Source organism: Rutidosis leptorrhynchoides, chromosome 5 (assembly GCF_046630445.1).
Source record: "Rutidosis leptorrhynchoides isolate AG116_Rl617_1_P2 chromosome 5, CSIRO_AGI_Rlap_v1, whole genome shotgun sequence".
NCBI lineage: Eukaryota > Viridiplantae > Streptophyta > Magnoliopsida > Asterales > Asteraceae > Rutidosis > Rutidosis leptorrhynchoides.
In genome coordinates this window covers 91,613,245-91,626,982 of record NC_092337.1, presented here as the reverse complement: position 1 = coordinate 91,626,982, position 13,738 = coordinate 91,613,245, and the positions used below count along the sequence as shown (strand labels likewise).

At 30.3% G+C, this 13,738-nt stretch overlaps 2 protein-coding genes across 8 annotated transcripts; both read right to left on the bottom strand.

The window, feature by feature from the left end:
- Positions 1 to 7,707: 7,707 nt before the first annotated feature.
- Positions 7,708 to 11,953, bottom strand: LOC139846974 (cytochrome b-c1 complex subunit 7-2, mitochondrial-like). Of its 7 annotated transcripts, none has more exons than XM_071836561.1 (9): positions 11,759 to 11,953; positions 10,736 to 11,358; positions 10,553 to 10,645; positions 10,366 to 10,455; positions 10,171 to 10,272; positions 9,296 to 9,371; positions 9,051 to 9,208; positions 8,245 to 8,292; positions 7,708 to 7,968 (listed from the first exon to the last, which is right to left on the bottom strand). In XM_071836561.1, the coding sequence occupies exons 4-9, from the start codon at positions 10,423 to 10,425 to the stop codon at positions 7,900 to 7,902; spliced, it is 513 nt and encodes a 170-aa protein (XP_071692662.1). In that variant the 5' UTR covers positions 10,426 to 10,455; positions 10,553 to 10,645; positions 10,736 to 11,358; positions 11,759 to 11,953; the 3' UTR covers positions 7,708 to 7,899. The 7 variants fall into 7 exon arrangements, with proteins under 7 accessions (XP_071692662.1, XP_071692667.1, XP_071692664.1 ...); XM_071836566.1 differs by having other exon boundaries at positions 10,171 to 10,265; XM_071836563.1 differs by lacking the exon at positions 11,759 to 11,953 and adding an exon at positions 11,454 to 11,472.
- LOC139848838 (uncharacterized) lies at positions 10,780 to 11,948 on the bottom strand. The gene is made up of 5 exons (XM_071838527.1): positions 11,775 to 11,948; positions 11,571 to 11,626; positions 11,436 to 11,456; positions 11,206 to 11,351; positions 10,780 to 11,078 (listed from the first exon to the last, which is right to left on the bottom strand). The coding sequence occupies exons 1-5, from the start codon at positions 11,946 to 11,948 to the stop codon at positions 10,780 to 10,782; spliced, it is 696 nt and encodes a 231-aa protein (XP_071694628.1).
- Positions 11,954 to 13,738: the final 1,785 nt, after the last annotated feature.

Below are 13,738 nucleotides of genomic sequence, written 5' to 3'. Positions count from 1 at the left end.
AAACTTATCCTTCTGTAATAGATGCAATTACTTTTAGATACTTAATCAACATGGCAGTTTCTTAAAAAATGCATCTCATGGTTGTTGTTACTACCTATATATATGGATCACTTAATAGTGATATATATATATATATATATATATATATATATATATATATATATATATATATATATATATATATATATATATATGAATATACCTAAAGGGTTTAAGGTATCAAAAGCATTTAATGAACCAAGGAAATGTATTCCATTAAACCATAAAGGTTTTTATATGGGTTGAAACAATCGGGTCGCATGTGGTATACCCGATTAAGTGATTACTTGATAAGCTAAGTGTATACAAATAATCTTATTTGCCCATGTGTTTTCATTAAGAAAATAACATCCGAATATGTGATTATAGCTTTTTATGTCGATGATCTTAACATCATAGGTACAAATAAAGAGATTCATGAAATCATTCAACTTCTAAAGAAAGAATTTGAAATAAAAGATCTCGGAAAAACCAAGTATTGCTTTGGTTTACTGATTGAACATATGCCTAATGATTTACTTGTACATCAAACAAATTATACCAAAAAGGTTTTAAAACGCTTCAATATGGACTAGTCAAAACCATTAAGTACTCCTATGGTGGTTAGATCACTCAATGTTGACACTCATCCATTTCGTCCCCGAGAAGAACATGAAGATGTTCTTGGTTCAGAAGTTCCATATCTTAGTGCAATTGGAGCTCTTATGTACCTTACAAATTGTACGAGACCTGACATTTCTTTTGTAGTTAATTTGTTGACAAGGTTCAGCTCAACCCTTACAAAAAGACATTGAAATGAGATTCAGCAGATATTTTGATACCCTTGAGGAACTGCTGATTTAAAATTATTTTATTCTAACGCTTCAAAACAAGATTTGGTTGATTATGTATATGCAGGTCATTCATCAAATCCTCATAAAGATAAATCTCAAACTCGATATGTATTCCTAAATGGAGGTACCACAAAATCATGGCGTTCTTAAAACAAACACTTGTTGCAACATCATCAAATCATGACGAAGTGATTGCATTATATGAAACTACTCGAAAATGTGTTTGGTTGAGATCAATGACACAAATCATTATTGATTCTTGTGGACTAGAACGCTATAAAAGACCAACAACTATCTTCACCAACAACTATATATGAAGATAATGCAGCTTGCATAATACAAATGAAAGAAGAGTATCAAAAGTGACAGATTAAAATATAAATGCTGATGAGGCGTCAAAGCCATAGACGGTCTTAATGGTCATAAGTTTGATGGAAAAGAATGGTATGTTGGTAAGGCTCAGAAAAGACTAAAAGGGAATAGGAATTGAAACAAGGGTTTGAGCAAACCATGAAGGAGACTGTAGACAAATCACATGGGCTAAACTTGTACATAAAAGATTTAAATGATACAGTTTCAGATGAAAACCTCAGATTCTTCTCATATACTCAAAATCTCGTAAAAGACAACCAGATTGAAATGAGATATGTTCAATCCAGCAAAAACTCTGCCGATATTTTCACTAAAGCACTTCCAACTGCTATTTTCAGAACGCATGTTCACAATATTGGCATGAGACATGTTAAAAGGATTTAATACCTCAACGATGTCTACTTGAGGGGGAGTCAACTCTATGCTGCACTCTTTTTCCCTTAACTAAAGTTTTTTCCCACTGGGTTTTCTTTAGCAAGGTTTTTAACGAGGCAGTACTAGACTACTAGTTGATCTCTAATGAAATAAAATTGTCATCCAAGGGGGAGTGTTATAAATCTCAAAAGTCAAGAAAGTGGATGACCAACTTATTTCACCAAATCCATTCACTATTTTCATGTTGAATTTTGAGGCTTTTGTATAGTAACATTAGTACTATAAATATGATGCAAATGTAAGTCTATTGTGTACCAATTTTCATAAAATATCATTCTTACTTCTTCTATACTTTCTCTCTATTATACTTAGCATACTATTATAATTTATATAATAGATTAGGCCACTATAGGTAACTATAAACTAACGATATTACAACAGTTTTGGACTTTTGGGTAAAAATCACCTTTAAACAAACATAAGGTAGCTCTTCCATTTTCGGTAGTTTCTAAGAAATTTAAAGCAATTTAAGAGTTTCTTGGTACAAAAATAGATTTGAACACAATTCAAATAGGCGTGTAAACTAAAACTCCTATAGAAACGAGGTCTATTTTCAAAGGAAAACGCTGCCTCCTTCAGGGGAGGTCAGGAGTTCGACCCCCGTTGGCTACATATTTGTTGGTGCATGTAATCCTCAGCCGTAGATCGTTTATCGTTTTAATACATTTGGCCATGTAATAACATATCTTGGTGACTATTGATTATATATGTGTTTGTGTGTGATTATTTAATTAAACAATCAATATGTTAAACTGTATACACAGTCGACCGAGCGTGTCCATACAGTCGACCGACTGTGTGACTCAGTCGACCGACTGTGTCTGTCATGCAGTATATATACGAGTTAATACCTCCTTTGTGAGGTTACACATCCCATTAACCCTATTCGTTTGGTTTTCGTCCCAACCGAACCCTCACACCATTTACCATCGAAATCATTCGTTTAGGAGTCGATCTAATCTAGTTTATACGCTAGGTTTGACCAAATCAATCCCGACACGACCCGTATCTCGGTTTAAATCGATTCTAGTGATTGTGATTGCAAGCGACCTAAGATCCATCAATCTGTCGTCTACAATATTAACCCACAATTTCATCCCTACCATGAAGTTCCACCCATGGCACTTTTCCCAAATCACGTTGGGGGGTAAAAGGGAGGGGGTTTTTACCGTCCATGTCCCGTATGGGATTGGTGCGGGTTTCCTCCTGGGCACTGTGACGACCCGGCAATTTCTGACCAAATTTAAACTTAATCTATATATGTTTCTGACACAACAAGCAAAGTCTGTTAGGTTGAGTTTTAAAAATTTTGAACTGATTCTATATATGCAATTACCCTCTGACTGTTTCCGACAATTCACGAACAAATAATTGTAAATAAATATGTGTGTAAATATATACTAATAAATAATTCGAAATACAAATTTGAAGTATCATATTATTATTATCTTTATTATTATAGTATATATAATTAGATACATGCATCTGAACCGTACTGTTGTCTTCTCCTAAAACGAACAAGTCACCTTTAGTTATTACTATTATATCTCCTTCAAATCCAATATTACATATGTCAAAATCAATCAATTGAAGATACAAGATAATTTGAATATGTATAATGATTCTTTCTTTTATTTAATAACTTCGCTTTTTATACACACAACATGAACACAAGTAACATGAATACCTCACGTAAGATGACTATAACATCCAATAATTATTTTAATGATAAATTAATTCAAACTACATATCTATATCTTATAATTTTTTTTTTAAATCAACTTTTATATATACTTACAATAGTTAAGACTTTATGATTATCGAATCGTTCACAAGATATAATGATGATAATTATTGTGAGGCCTATCATTGGAGAAATGATGACAATTAGTGGACAATAATTCACGAGATGTGAAATAAAGTTAAAATACAGTTTTATATTAATACTGTTATTATTACTCTCATTAGGATTATCAAAATAAATATTGGTATTAATATTAAAAATTAGTATTTTTATATATAATATGTAGATATGAAATTTTATACAATTAATGTGTAATATTATATTTGTCATTATTAATATCATTTATAATTTTAGTTATTGTTATAATTATTATTATTATTACTCAAATTATTAAAAATTATTGTAAATATTCTTATTGTCATCATAATACAACTAATTACCACTATCACTAATAAAACTATTATTAATATTATCATTGTATGATATATTAATACTTTTTCTTTAATACAAATGGTATTATAATTATTAATATGTTTATTTATTTGTTATTATTAATTACTCCGTATAAAAGATAAAAACAGAAATATAAATGCAAGAAGATACAGATAAAATTTTAGATATATATGCAGATATATATATATATATATATATATATATATATATATATATATATATATATATATATATATATATATATATATATATATATATATATATATATATATATATATATATTAATACTTTTTCTTTAATACAAATGGTATTATAATTATTAATATGTTTATTTATTTGTTATTATTAATTACTCCGTATAAAAGATAAAAACAGAAATATAAATGCAAGAAGATACAGATAAAATTTTAGATATATATGCAGAGATATATATATATATATATATATATATATATATATATATATATATATATATATATATATACATACGCGTAATATATCCATCCTTATCAGTTTATTTATTTTAAATTTCTCTCTGTTTCTTCTTTTTGCCTTCTGTTCGCTCGTGATCCAGTGTCAACCCATTTCCATACTACAAAACAATATCGATCAATTATAAATTACTACATCAATCAGGTACACCATATTATCAACTATATCTGTTTTTCTTCTTAAAAAAAAAAGAAAAGAAAAGAAACTGAGCTCAAAACCTCTGTACGTGATTTTTTTTTCCTTCATAAGCCAAATTCAAATCAATATCAAAATCTAATATTGTAAGATTGTTAGGAACCTTTCATTAAAACTATCTGCAAAATCTTAGCTTTCAATTCCTCTTATTCATTTCAAAATTCAAAGTCAAAGGTAATTTCTAAAAAGTCAAATATTTTTGTTCGTCGCTAAATTCGTGAATGTGTTGATGTTTCTTGATCAATTGATGAATCCAATAGTTTATGGAAGTGATTTGGAAAATAGTTTGTGAAAGAATCATTATCTAAAAACCCCTAAAAATCAAAAATGAATTTTTTTTTCTTTCCTATACTCGACGAGCTGCTACTGCAGCAATTTTTTTTTTTTTTTTTCGTTCTCAATCTGTTCCAGGACACATTTAGATCGGTTTTATTTTGTTGGAAAGTATTAATTCAAATCACGAATTCCCTGTATGGTTAGTGGGTCTCGGTTTGTTTGATTGTTAGGAGAAGAAGAAGATGGGACTATGTAGTTTCGGGTTAAATAAAAAAGGGTCTGAGGTTATTTCAGAAAAACAAACTTGGCACGATGGTTTAGAGTGGTTGTGAGGGAGCGGGAGGTCGGGGGTTCAATCCCAGGCGTAGGCAGTTATTTCTCTAGAACTCTTTTTGAGGTAGTTTACTATTTGTTATTATTATTATTATTATTGTTATTATTATTATTATAAATATTATTGTTATCATTATTGATTATTGATATTATTATTATTATGCTTATGAATATAATTGTAATTAGAATATAGAAGATGATAATAGAAAGATAACAAAATAAGATAATATATAACTATGATTAAAATTGTTATTTTGATTATTATCGTTAACTTTAATATTAGTATTATTATCAACATAGTTATTAGTTAAGGTTATATACATATGCAGATTATAAATACAAACATGTTTATAAAAATGATTATACTTGTAATTGAATAATGAGTTAAAATGAAATATTATTATTATTAATATCATTATATTATTAATCATTATTATTATTAGTGTTATTATTGACATTAAAGATTATGGATGATATTAGGAACATGAGTACGATAAGTATGCTATAAATAAAGATGAAACCGTTAGTAATGATAATAAATAATATTATGAATACGCAAGAAATCTAAATAAATTTATAGATTGTATAAGTATGTATAACACATCTTTTATTGTTAAAACGTTATTATAATTAATACCAAATTTGTGATTTTTATCATTACCATAATTATACTAATATTATTACTATTAGTAATATTATAATTATTATCATTTTTACCACTATTAATATTATTTCGATATTACTATAACTACTATTATTAATATACAAATACAAATTATATATATATATATATATATATATATATATATATATATATATATATATATATATATATATATATATATTAAAAAAATATTTAATACATATAACATAACGAAAATTAATATTTTTATATAACAAAATGAATAAATGACACATATATATATATATATATATATATATATATATATATATATATATATATACATTCAATATAAAAACAACATAACTAATAAAGTTATATATATATATATATATATATATAGATATAAATTTGATCGATTACGAATATGTATATTAATAAATATACAAATGATATAGGTTCGTGAATCCGAGGCCAAAGAATTAGTAAACCGTACTAAATGACGCGAATCCTAAAGATAGATCTATGGGCCCGACGAACCCCATCCAAAGTACCGGATGCTTTAGTACTTCGATGTTGTTTTATATCATGTCCGAAGGATTTCCCGGAATGAAAGGGGATATTCTTATATGCATCTTGTTAATGTCGGTTACCAGGTGTTCAATCCATATGAATGATTATTTTTCTCTCTATGCATGGGACGTATATTTATGAAAACTGAAAATGAAAATCTTGTGATATATTAAAATGATGGAAATGATTATTTATGTTAAACTAATGAACTCACCAACCTTTTAGTTGACACTTTAAAGCATGTTTATTCTCAGGTACGAAAGAAATCTTCTGCTGTGCATTTGCTCATTTTAGAGATATTACTTGGAGTCATTCATGACATATTTCAAAAGATGTTGCATTCGAGTCGTTGAGTTCATCAAGATTATTATTAAGTCATTTATAGTTTAGATATATTATAAAATGGTATGCATGTCTGTCAACTTACGATGAAATAAAAGTTTGTCTTTTAAAAACGAATGCAATGTTTGTAAAATGTATCATATAGAGGTCAAGTACCTCGCTATGTAATCAACTGTTGTGAATCGTTTATAATCGATGTGGACTTCATCCGGATGGATTAAGACGGGTCTCTACAGGCACGCAGTTGGGGGGCGGGTATAACTTTGTAAGAGATGAACGCGTGGGTGGTTAAGTCCCCCCGAATAATCCTAACAGCTGTCAAAAAAAAAAAAGAAAAAAAAACCAGAAAATACAAAAGAACGGGGGAAACAGAAAGCTAACGCCTAGAAAACAACCATCTAAAACAAAAAACTATCTATAAACGAGCCCTCTAACAACCCGCAAAACCTTAATAAAACAAATTAACCAATACTAAACCGAATACAAAATGATAATAGCATGAACCAAACCAAACGAACCAAGTGAAATCAACAAACATGAAAAAAAAAAAAAAAAAAAAAAAGTAAATGAAAGATCACAAGACCAACTCAAGCTCTCAACCTCTAGGTCCCGCCCTTTTTAACTAACCATTAACCGTCTCTTTCAAGCTTAGGTGGCATTATACAAGATAAAGCTTGACTCGAGTTAGACCCGCGTATATATATAATAGTTATGTTATAATTTTATTTATATAATCAAAGAGTAATAAGTAATGTATATACACAAAAGACTCGTTTAAGCTCTCAAACTTATTCAAACTTGAGTTTGAGCTCGTTTACTAAAGGATATTCAAAAAATGTTCAAGCTCGGGCTCGGTGATGCTCGGCTCTAATCAAGATCTTGACAAATAGAGCTCGAGTAGCTCATCTCATTAACACCCCTAATCCCAAATCGACTCATTTACATGGAAATAGGTTTAAATTAGTAATTAAACACACTATATAACTAAATTTATTAGGATAAAAGACTATATTTGTATATCTATCTAATTTATGTATTTAGTACTTCACAAATCACAACTACATACTAATAACATCACTACTTGACAGCTCCACACACAATGAAGGATATACCCTTTGTATAGCAGCATACAATTATAAAACACGCACATATAGTATTTGATATGACATGATCCTACAGAGCTTAACTGGTTATGGAATCGTTCGTTGGTATAAAGGCAAAGCGCCCAAAGCTTCACGTTCTGCTCTCTCCCTCTTTACCTGCAAACAAACGGGTAAATACCAAATAATCACAAGGTTTCAGAAAACTTTTTATAATGCACACATGAGCTTAAAAAACAAAAGAACGAGATAAAACAATAGCAGACACATGTCCATATTTACAGAAATTTGTTTTAACCCGTTAGAAAACCTGCCTGATCCACTCACCTACAAGGTTAATTAAGATGTGATACTTGAAAAATTACAATACTTAGAACCTTAGAAATTTGTAGTTAATTATGCAAGGTTAATTAAGATGAATGTTGCTAAACTTACAAGAGCTAACATATCTTGAAGATAGCTTCTGAATGGCGTCTGTTGTGCCTGCACAAAAAAGTACCAAATATAAGTTCAGATACATAGGAATAGTATATTTAGAAACAGATGGTATGCCATTCAATTACTTCAAACTGTTTTTCTGTTAAGAACATATGCATTATTTTACTAATTTTAAAAAATATATTTCGATATGAATGGCTTTACAGTTTCAATGGAACACAAAAGTTTTAAAACGAAGCAATTATAATATAAATCTTAGGGTGCGTTTGATAATATATAATGATTAAGCGTTGGATGTTTCATAAACCGAATGAAAATAACATGTTCGATAATCATTAACGTATTAACCTTTTACATAAATAAATAAAAGAATATAATTGTTTATGTATATTTTAATGAGGTTATCAAAAGAAAATAAATGTACTTAATGGTTAAAAGATAATTTCATCTTTGAATAGTTTAACATGGATTTTTTTTTTTTTAATTCATCACCGCTTGTCATTCAGATGTTACAAACAAAGACAGTGAAAAATTCAACCCTTAAACATTTCATAATGAGTCAATCAAACACAGCCCAAGTAAAACTATAGATTTATTTAGGATCAAAAGATGGTTTTGATGGTTAATCTGGGGTAATTCAGTATGCAGGTAAAATTATTACAAGTAGTATCACCTTCGCCACTATCAATTTTTTTAAAAAAAAAAAAAAAAAAAAAAAAAAAAAAAAAAAAAAAAACAGAATAGTTGTTGATAACAAGTTAACAACAAACAAAAGTAATATTAAAAGTGACTGAAATCACAACCTGAAGGTGTTCAGGTAAGTACTCATGCTTCAATGAGAGATCCATAGCACGAAGCAGCCTCTGATTTCGAGCATCCACGACCTCACGTGGCAGCCGATCTAGAGCTTCCTTAACATCCAAATCATACAAAGGATCATACAGATCATCATATAGAAGACCTTCATAACATACATACAAATATTATCATAAAAAACAACATCAAAACATTGCAATTCGATCATGAAATGGTAATTTAAGTAACTAACCATATTTTCGGAGACGAGTTGACATAGATTTCTTATGTAGAGCAGCAAACCAGTTTTTGTTTGGGTTTAGGATCCACTGCATGAATGCAGAAGCCATTGAGCGCAATTTTCTATTTTATGATAGATTTTGAATTGAATTTGATGAATTGTTAGTTGGTTTGTGTAGAAAAAGGGAGGGAAGAAATAAAGATGTGTCTAGAAGATTCATTTGATTTAACAGTTGATATCTTCTAGATCACCCTTGAATTATCATCTATTTCAGTGAGACCCATTCTCAATTTAGAGGTCATATTTTTTACACGTTGAAACTTATTAACTTTATACGGTAGGATATATTTTACCAACCAACAAGTTATAAATTTGAAATTTGAATTTGAATTATAAAGTTCTTTCAAGATTATTTAATACTCTAACCTCTTATAATTTTAATTTTATAAATTGAAATTGATCATTTAATGAATATTACTAAACAGTCATCTCATTTCAACCATTAAGATGTGTAATGAATTTATATAAAACAAGATAACATCTGATAGGTTTATAAGACAGAAAGTAAAATATATCCTTTGTATGTAAACTACACTAACTCGAGATGAACGGGCTAACGAATAAGCTACATGGAATTGGAGTGACTAGCCATGAACACATGACCCCATACACATAGCGCATCGGACCAGTTAGATAACATTACCACACTTGTTAGGATTAACTAATCTAACAGACGAAAAGAAATAAAAACGTTATACGGATAGCATATACATAACCAAACAATGACATATCGAAACAGGTCAAAGAGCCACTATATTTATGTTCTACGAGAATTTTGAAATAACAAGATACAGTTTTATATGTAGCAAAATACTCATGAGACTTACAACAGAACCTGTGATCTTGTTTAAGGTGCATGCTGCCAGCCCAATTGTGGAATTGCAATATAGAGGATCCATCAATAGCATTCTGAATAAGTAAGCTGAGAACTAAAAACGTCTAGTGTTCACAAAAAAAAAAAAAAAAAAAAAAAAAAAAAAAAAAACAATTATGAATATTTTACAAACAACAAACAGTAAAACCTGCATTATATCCTTCCGTCCATCCACTTTAGAAAACATTATTAAGTCCCGCATCTGCATATCATTTTGCTTTTAAACGGATTATAACAGCTGCAAAGATGTAATGAGTTGCATAAACATGAATCAAAAATCTTCAATAATAAACTAACATATATCAGTAACAAGCAAGATGCAGCTGGATACATACCTTCATTCGTTTCTTCGTAGAAGTTTGTTACATTAGGTCACTAATTACAAAAATCCGATAGTCTACACCATTTTGGGGAATAGACAGAAGAACCTACCATATGTATATATTCTTACAATGTAGTAACTATTAAAGGATAAATAAAAGTAATAAAGAAGTTTATCTACTGCTAATCGAGTTTACCAGCTCCCAAAGATATTAAATTCCTTAACTCTGTCAGCTGTTCATCATTTGATATATGTAAACTGATGCGAAGATGGGTCAGCAATGCTTCTTTTTCCCAACTCAAAGGGTCCAGAAGCATATAATGCATTTAAAGTGGATCGATAAGCATGCAACTCTAACCTATGAATGGTTTCTGCTACCCCCTCTTCAGGGGTAGAAAAGTAATTTCCCTCATCCCTTGAAGTATCAAAAGACTCTGCATCATTTGGACCATCGCTAGAAATGCTACAACTACCGACAGAGCAATCTTCATCATCAGCTTCATTAGAATCATAAAAAGAGGCTTTCACGATTTTATCCTCTGAGGAAGTATAACCAAAAGCATATACGTTTTAGTTGCTGGATGCTTTTATTATTTTCAGGAGAAGCTTCAATATACGAAGAGCTATAGGAGGAAGCTCTTTTCAGTGTTTTAGAAGAGAGAACACGAGACTCGTGTAATCCAGAATCAATGTAGACAAGTGCGTTGTCATCGTTATCTTGAGAAAATTCTGCATTATTGGTATTCGCAACCCCAACTTTCCGTGACCATTTGGTTTCGCCATCTGGCTGACGTTCACATTTACATAGCTTCCTGAAATCTTTTCAAGTATAAAACAGTAAGTTAATTAGTATAATCTGTGGGCTCTGTAAGAAAAATACAAAATAAGATAATAACCGTATAACAACATTATACCATCTATACAGGTTTAAACAATATCAAATGTGAAGTGGTTTAAGTAACGAATTCTGAAAGCCCTCGTGTCCAACGAACAACACAACAACAACAACAACAACAACAACAACAACATACCCAATCCCACATGTGTAAATGAACGTACATTGCATTTTATTGCAATCTGCAGCTTTCTAATTTTAACAAACACATCAATAAAGGTTAGCCTTTTTCAAATCCTACAATCAAGCCTAGATCCTCAAAAATTTTATTACCATAATAAAGATGAGTGTAAATAAAGTAAGACAGCAAAAAAAATTATATACGTTTACAATTGGAAACCCAACGTCCATCATTCCAGGACTGTCGCGTCCTTGCCGAAAAGTAACCGTCATCAGAAACACTGCAAACTGTTGCAGTTCCCCATGAACTGTGATCAAACACTTCCACTGTATCACCAACAACCCAACTGCATAATTCGTTTGAACGAGGAGGACAAGGCCTAATAAATTCCATAGACACCTTTTCAAGACCTGGGTAACAATCGTACCTCAAATTATAGGTATGTTTGTTAAGTCAATAAAATGATGTACGTTTGACTAGTCATTTGACCTGAATATGTGATGCAAGGGAAAATGGTATGGGAATATAAATACCATTTTCCACTTAAATGCTTAAGCCTTTTGCACATAATTCCAATTTTCCAAGGTGTGATCTAGAAGTTTCTCTCAACCAATTGTAACAGAATTCACATCAAATGCATTCATCTTCATCATCTTTTAGTTCATTCATATACATCATTTTCATTACTCTAGATTTCCTCCTACTAATCAATCAAGCTTATAAATCACGAATTCAACAATTTCAAGATAAAACATCTGGTATCAGAGAAAACAACATTTGTTGATCGATCTTAGCTTCTAATTCATCTCTAAATTCACATATTCAACTGTTCTTAGAGTTTTCTAGGGTTTCGGTTCACTTTTGTCAAATATTGAGTTCAATTCAATGATTTAGAGCTTCACAATAGGATCTGGTCATAGATTTATGTTCTAGTACTCTAGTTTAATTTTCATTGATCAGAAAAACAGATTTACAATCATCAATCCATACCTCATTTAACAAAACCTAACTATAATTAATAAAAAAAAAATGTAAATGGACATCGGGTAAAGATTTGAAAATAAAGTATATTAAACGGAAACAATCATAGATAATTCATCATCAAACCAAAATCGAACACATTGGGGAAAACTGAAACAACAAAATTAAGAAATTAGTCACCTTTTTTTTTCAAAAAACGTTGATATTGCATAATTCAACTACGTTTATCTTAGCAATATCCTTCATTTTTAGTCCATTTGGATACGGTTTTGGTCTTTATTCGCGATAATTGGAAAGATTATGATTCGAGAGCCGAGAAGATCTTTTATACGCCTTTTTGATCATTTTGAGGTATGTTCCATGTTATTTTATCAGCGGTGCCTTAATATGATGAAGCAATGAGGTTTTAGGCATTTTTATGGTGTAAAATGATGAAGAATCTGTGCAAGTACTAAGCCGCGGCGCGGCCAGAAAGCCCGCGGCGCGGGTTATGCCTAATTTTGAGGGTCGAGCATTGTGAAAAAGGTTGGATTCTGGCTACGTTTTAAGCCGCGGCGCGGCTGTGAGGCCCGCGGCGCGGGTCGCATCTGGGTCGAATTTTTGGGGGTATAAATAAGGAATTAAACACTAACTTTTTATCACTTTTTATCCTGACGAATTCCAGCAACTTTGGGGCGATTTTTAGTGATTTTTGGGGAATCCCAACATCATCTAATCAACTCAATAATTCCGGAAACACGTTTTGATTCGTCAATCGTTCAAGATCAATATTTCAACTAGGTTTAATTCTTATCAACCATAATGAATTATCTTAATTGTTTGTTTTTGATTTCTATTGTTGCCATGGTTATTGGCTAAGTTATTTAATGTTTGTCTAGACTTATAAACCTATGTGTTGGATGCTACTTATCAGTTATTCGTTTAATTTATGATGTTTTGATGTTTGAATTAAAGAACGATTCTTATTAAAGCTAGACTTTTCGATTCAATTGGTTGTGTACTTTTTTGATAGGACGAGAGTTAATTAATTTAGTACATAAATTTACAATTGGTTTGTCTTAATTTATTGTTTGCTTACTCGGAGACGAGAGTAAATTGAATTCAAAAGGCTAGACGAATAGGGGTGAATTATACGCAACGAGAGTTGGTGTGATCGTGATTCGAGTCTTCATCTCAGTCGAAATATTTGGTCACAATTAGGA

What these genes read in the sequence shown, in the direction of transcription:
- LOC139848838 (XM_071838527.1), bottom strand. Translation starts at nt 11,948, where the DNA reads ATGGAATTTATTAGGCCTTGTCCTCCTCGTTCAAACGAATTATGCAGT. An exon ending in CCTGGAATGATGGACGTTGG is followed by an intron (nt 11,627 to 11,774) that starts GTTTCCAATTGT and finishes TGTTAAAATTAG; the next exon opens with AAAGCTGCAGATTGCAATAA. An exon ending in TTCTGGATTACACGAGTCTC is followed by an intron (nt 11,079 to 11,205) that starts GTGTTCTCTCTT and finishes ATACTTCCTCAG; the next exon opens with AGGATAAAATCGTGAAAGCC.
- LOC139846974 (XM_071836561.1), bottom strand. Translation starts at nt 10,425, where the DNA reads ATGCAGATGCGGGACTTAATAATGTTTTCTAAAGTGGATGGACGGAAG. An exon ending in ACAAGATCACAGGTTCTGTT is followed by an intron (nt 9,372 to 10,170) that starts GTAAGTCTCATG and finishes GCATTCATGCAG; the next exon opens with TGGATCCTAAACCCAAACAA. An exon ending in AACTCGTCTCCGAAAATATG is followed by an intron (nt 9,209 to 9,295) that starts GTTAGTTACTTA and finishes TATGTTATGAAG; the next exon opens with GTCTTCTATATGATGATCTG.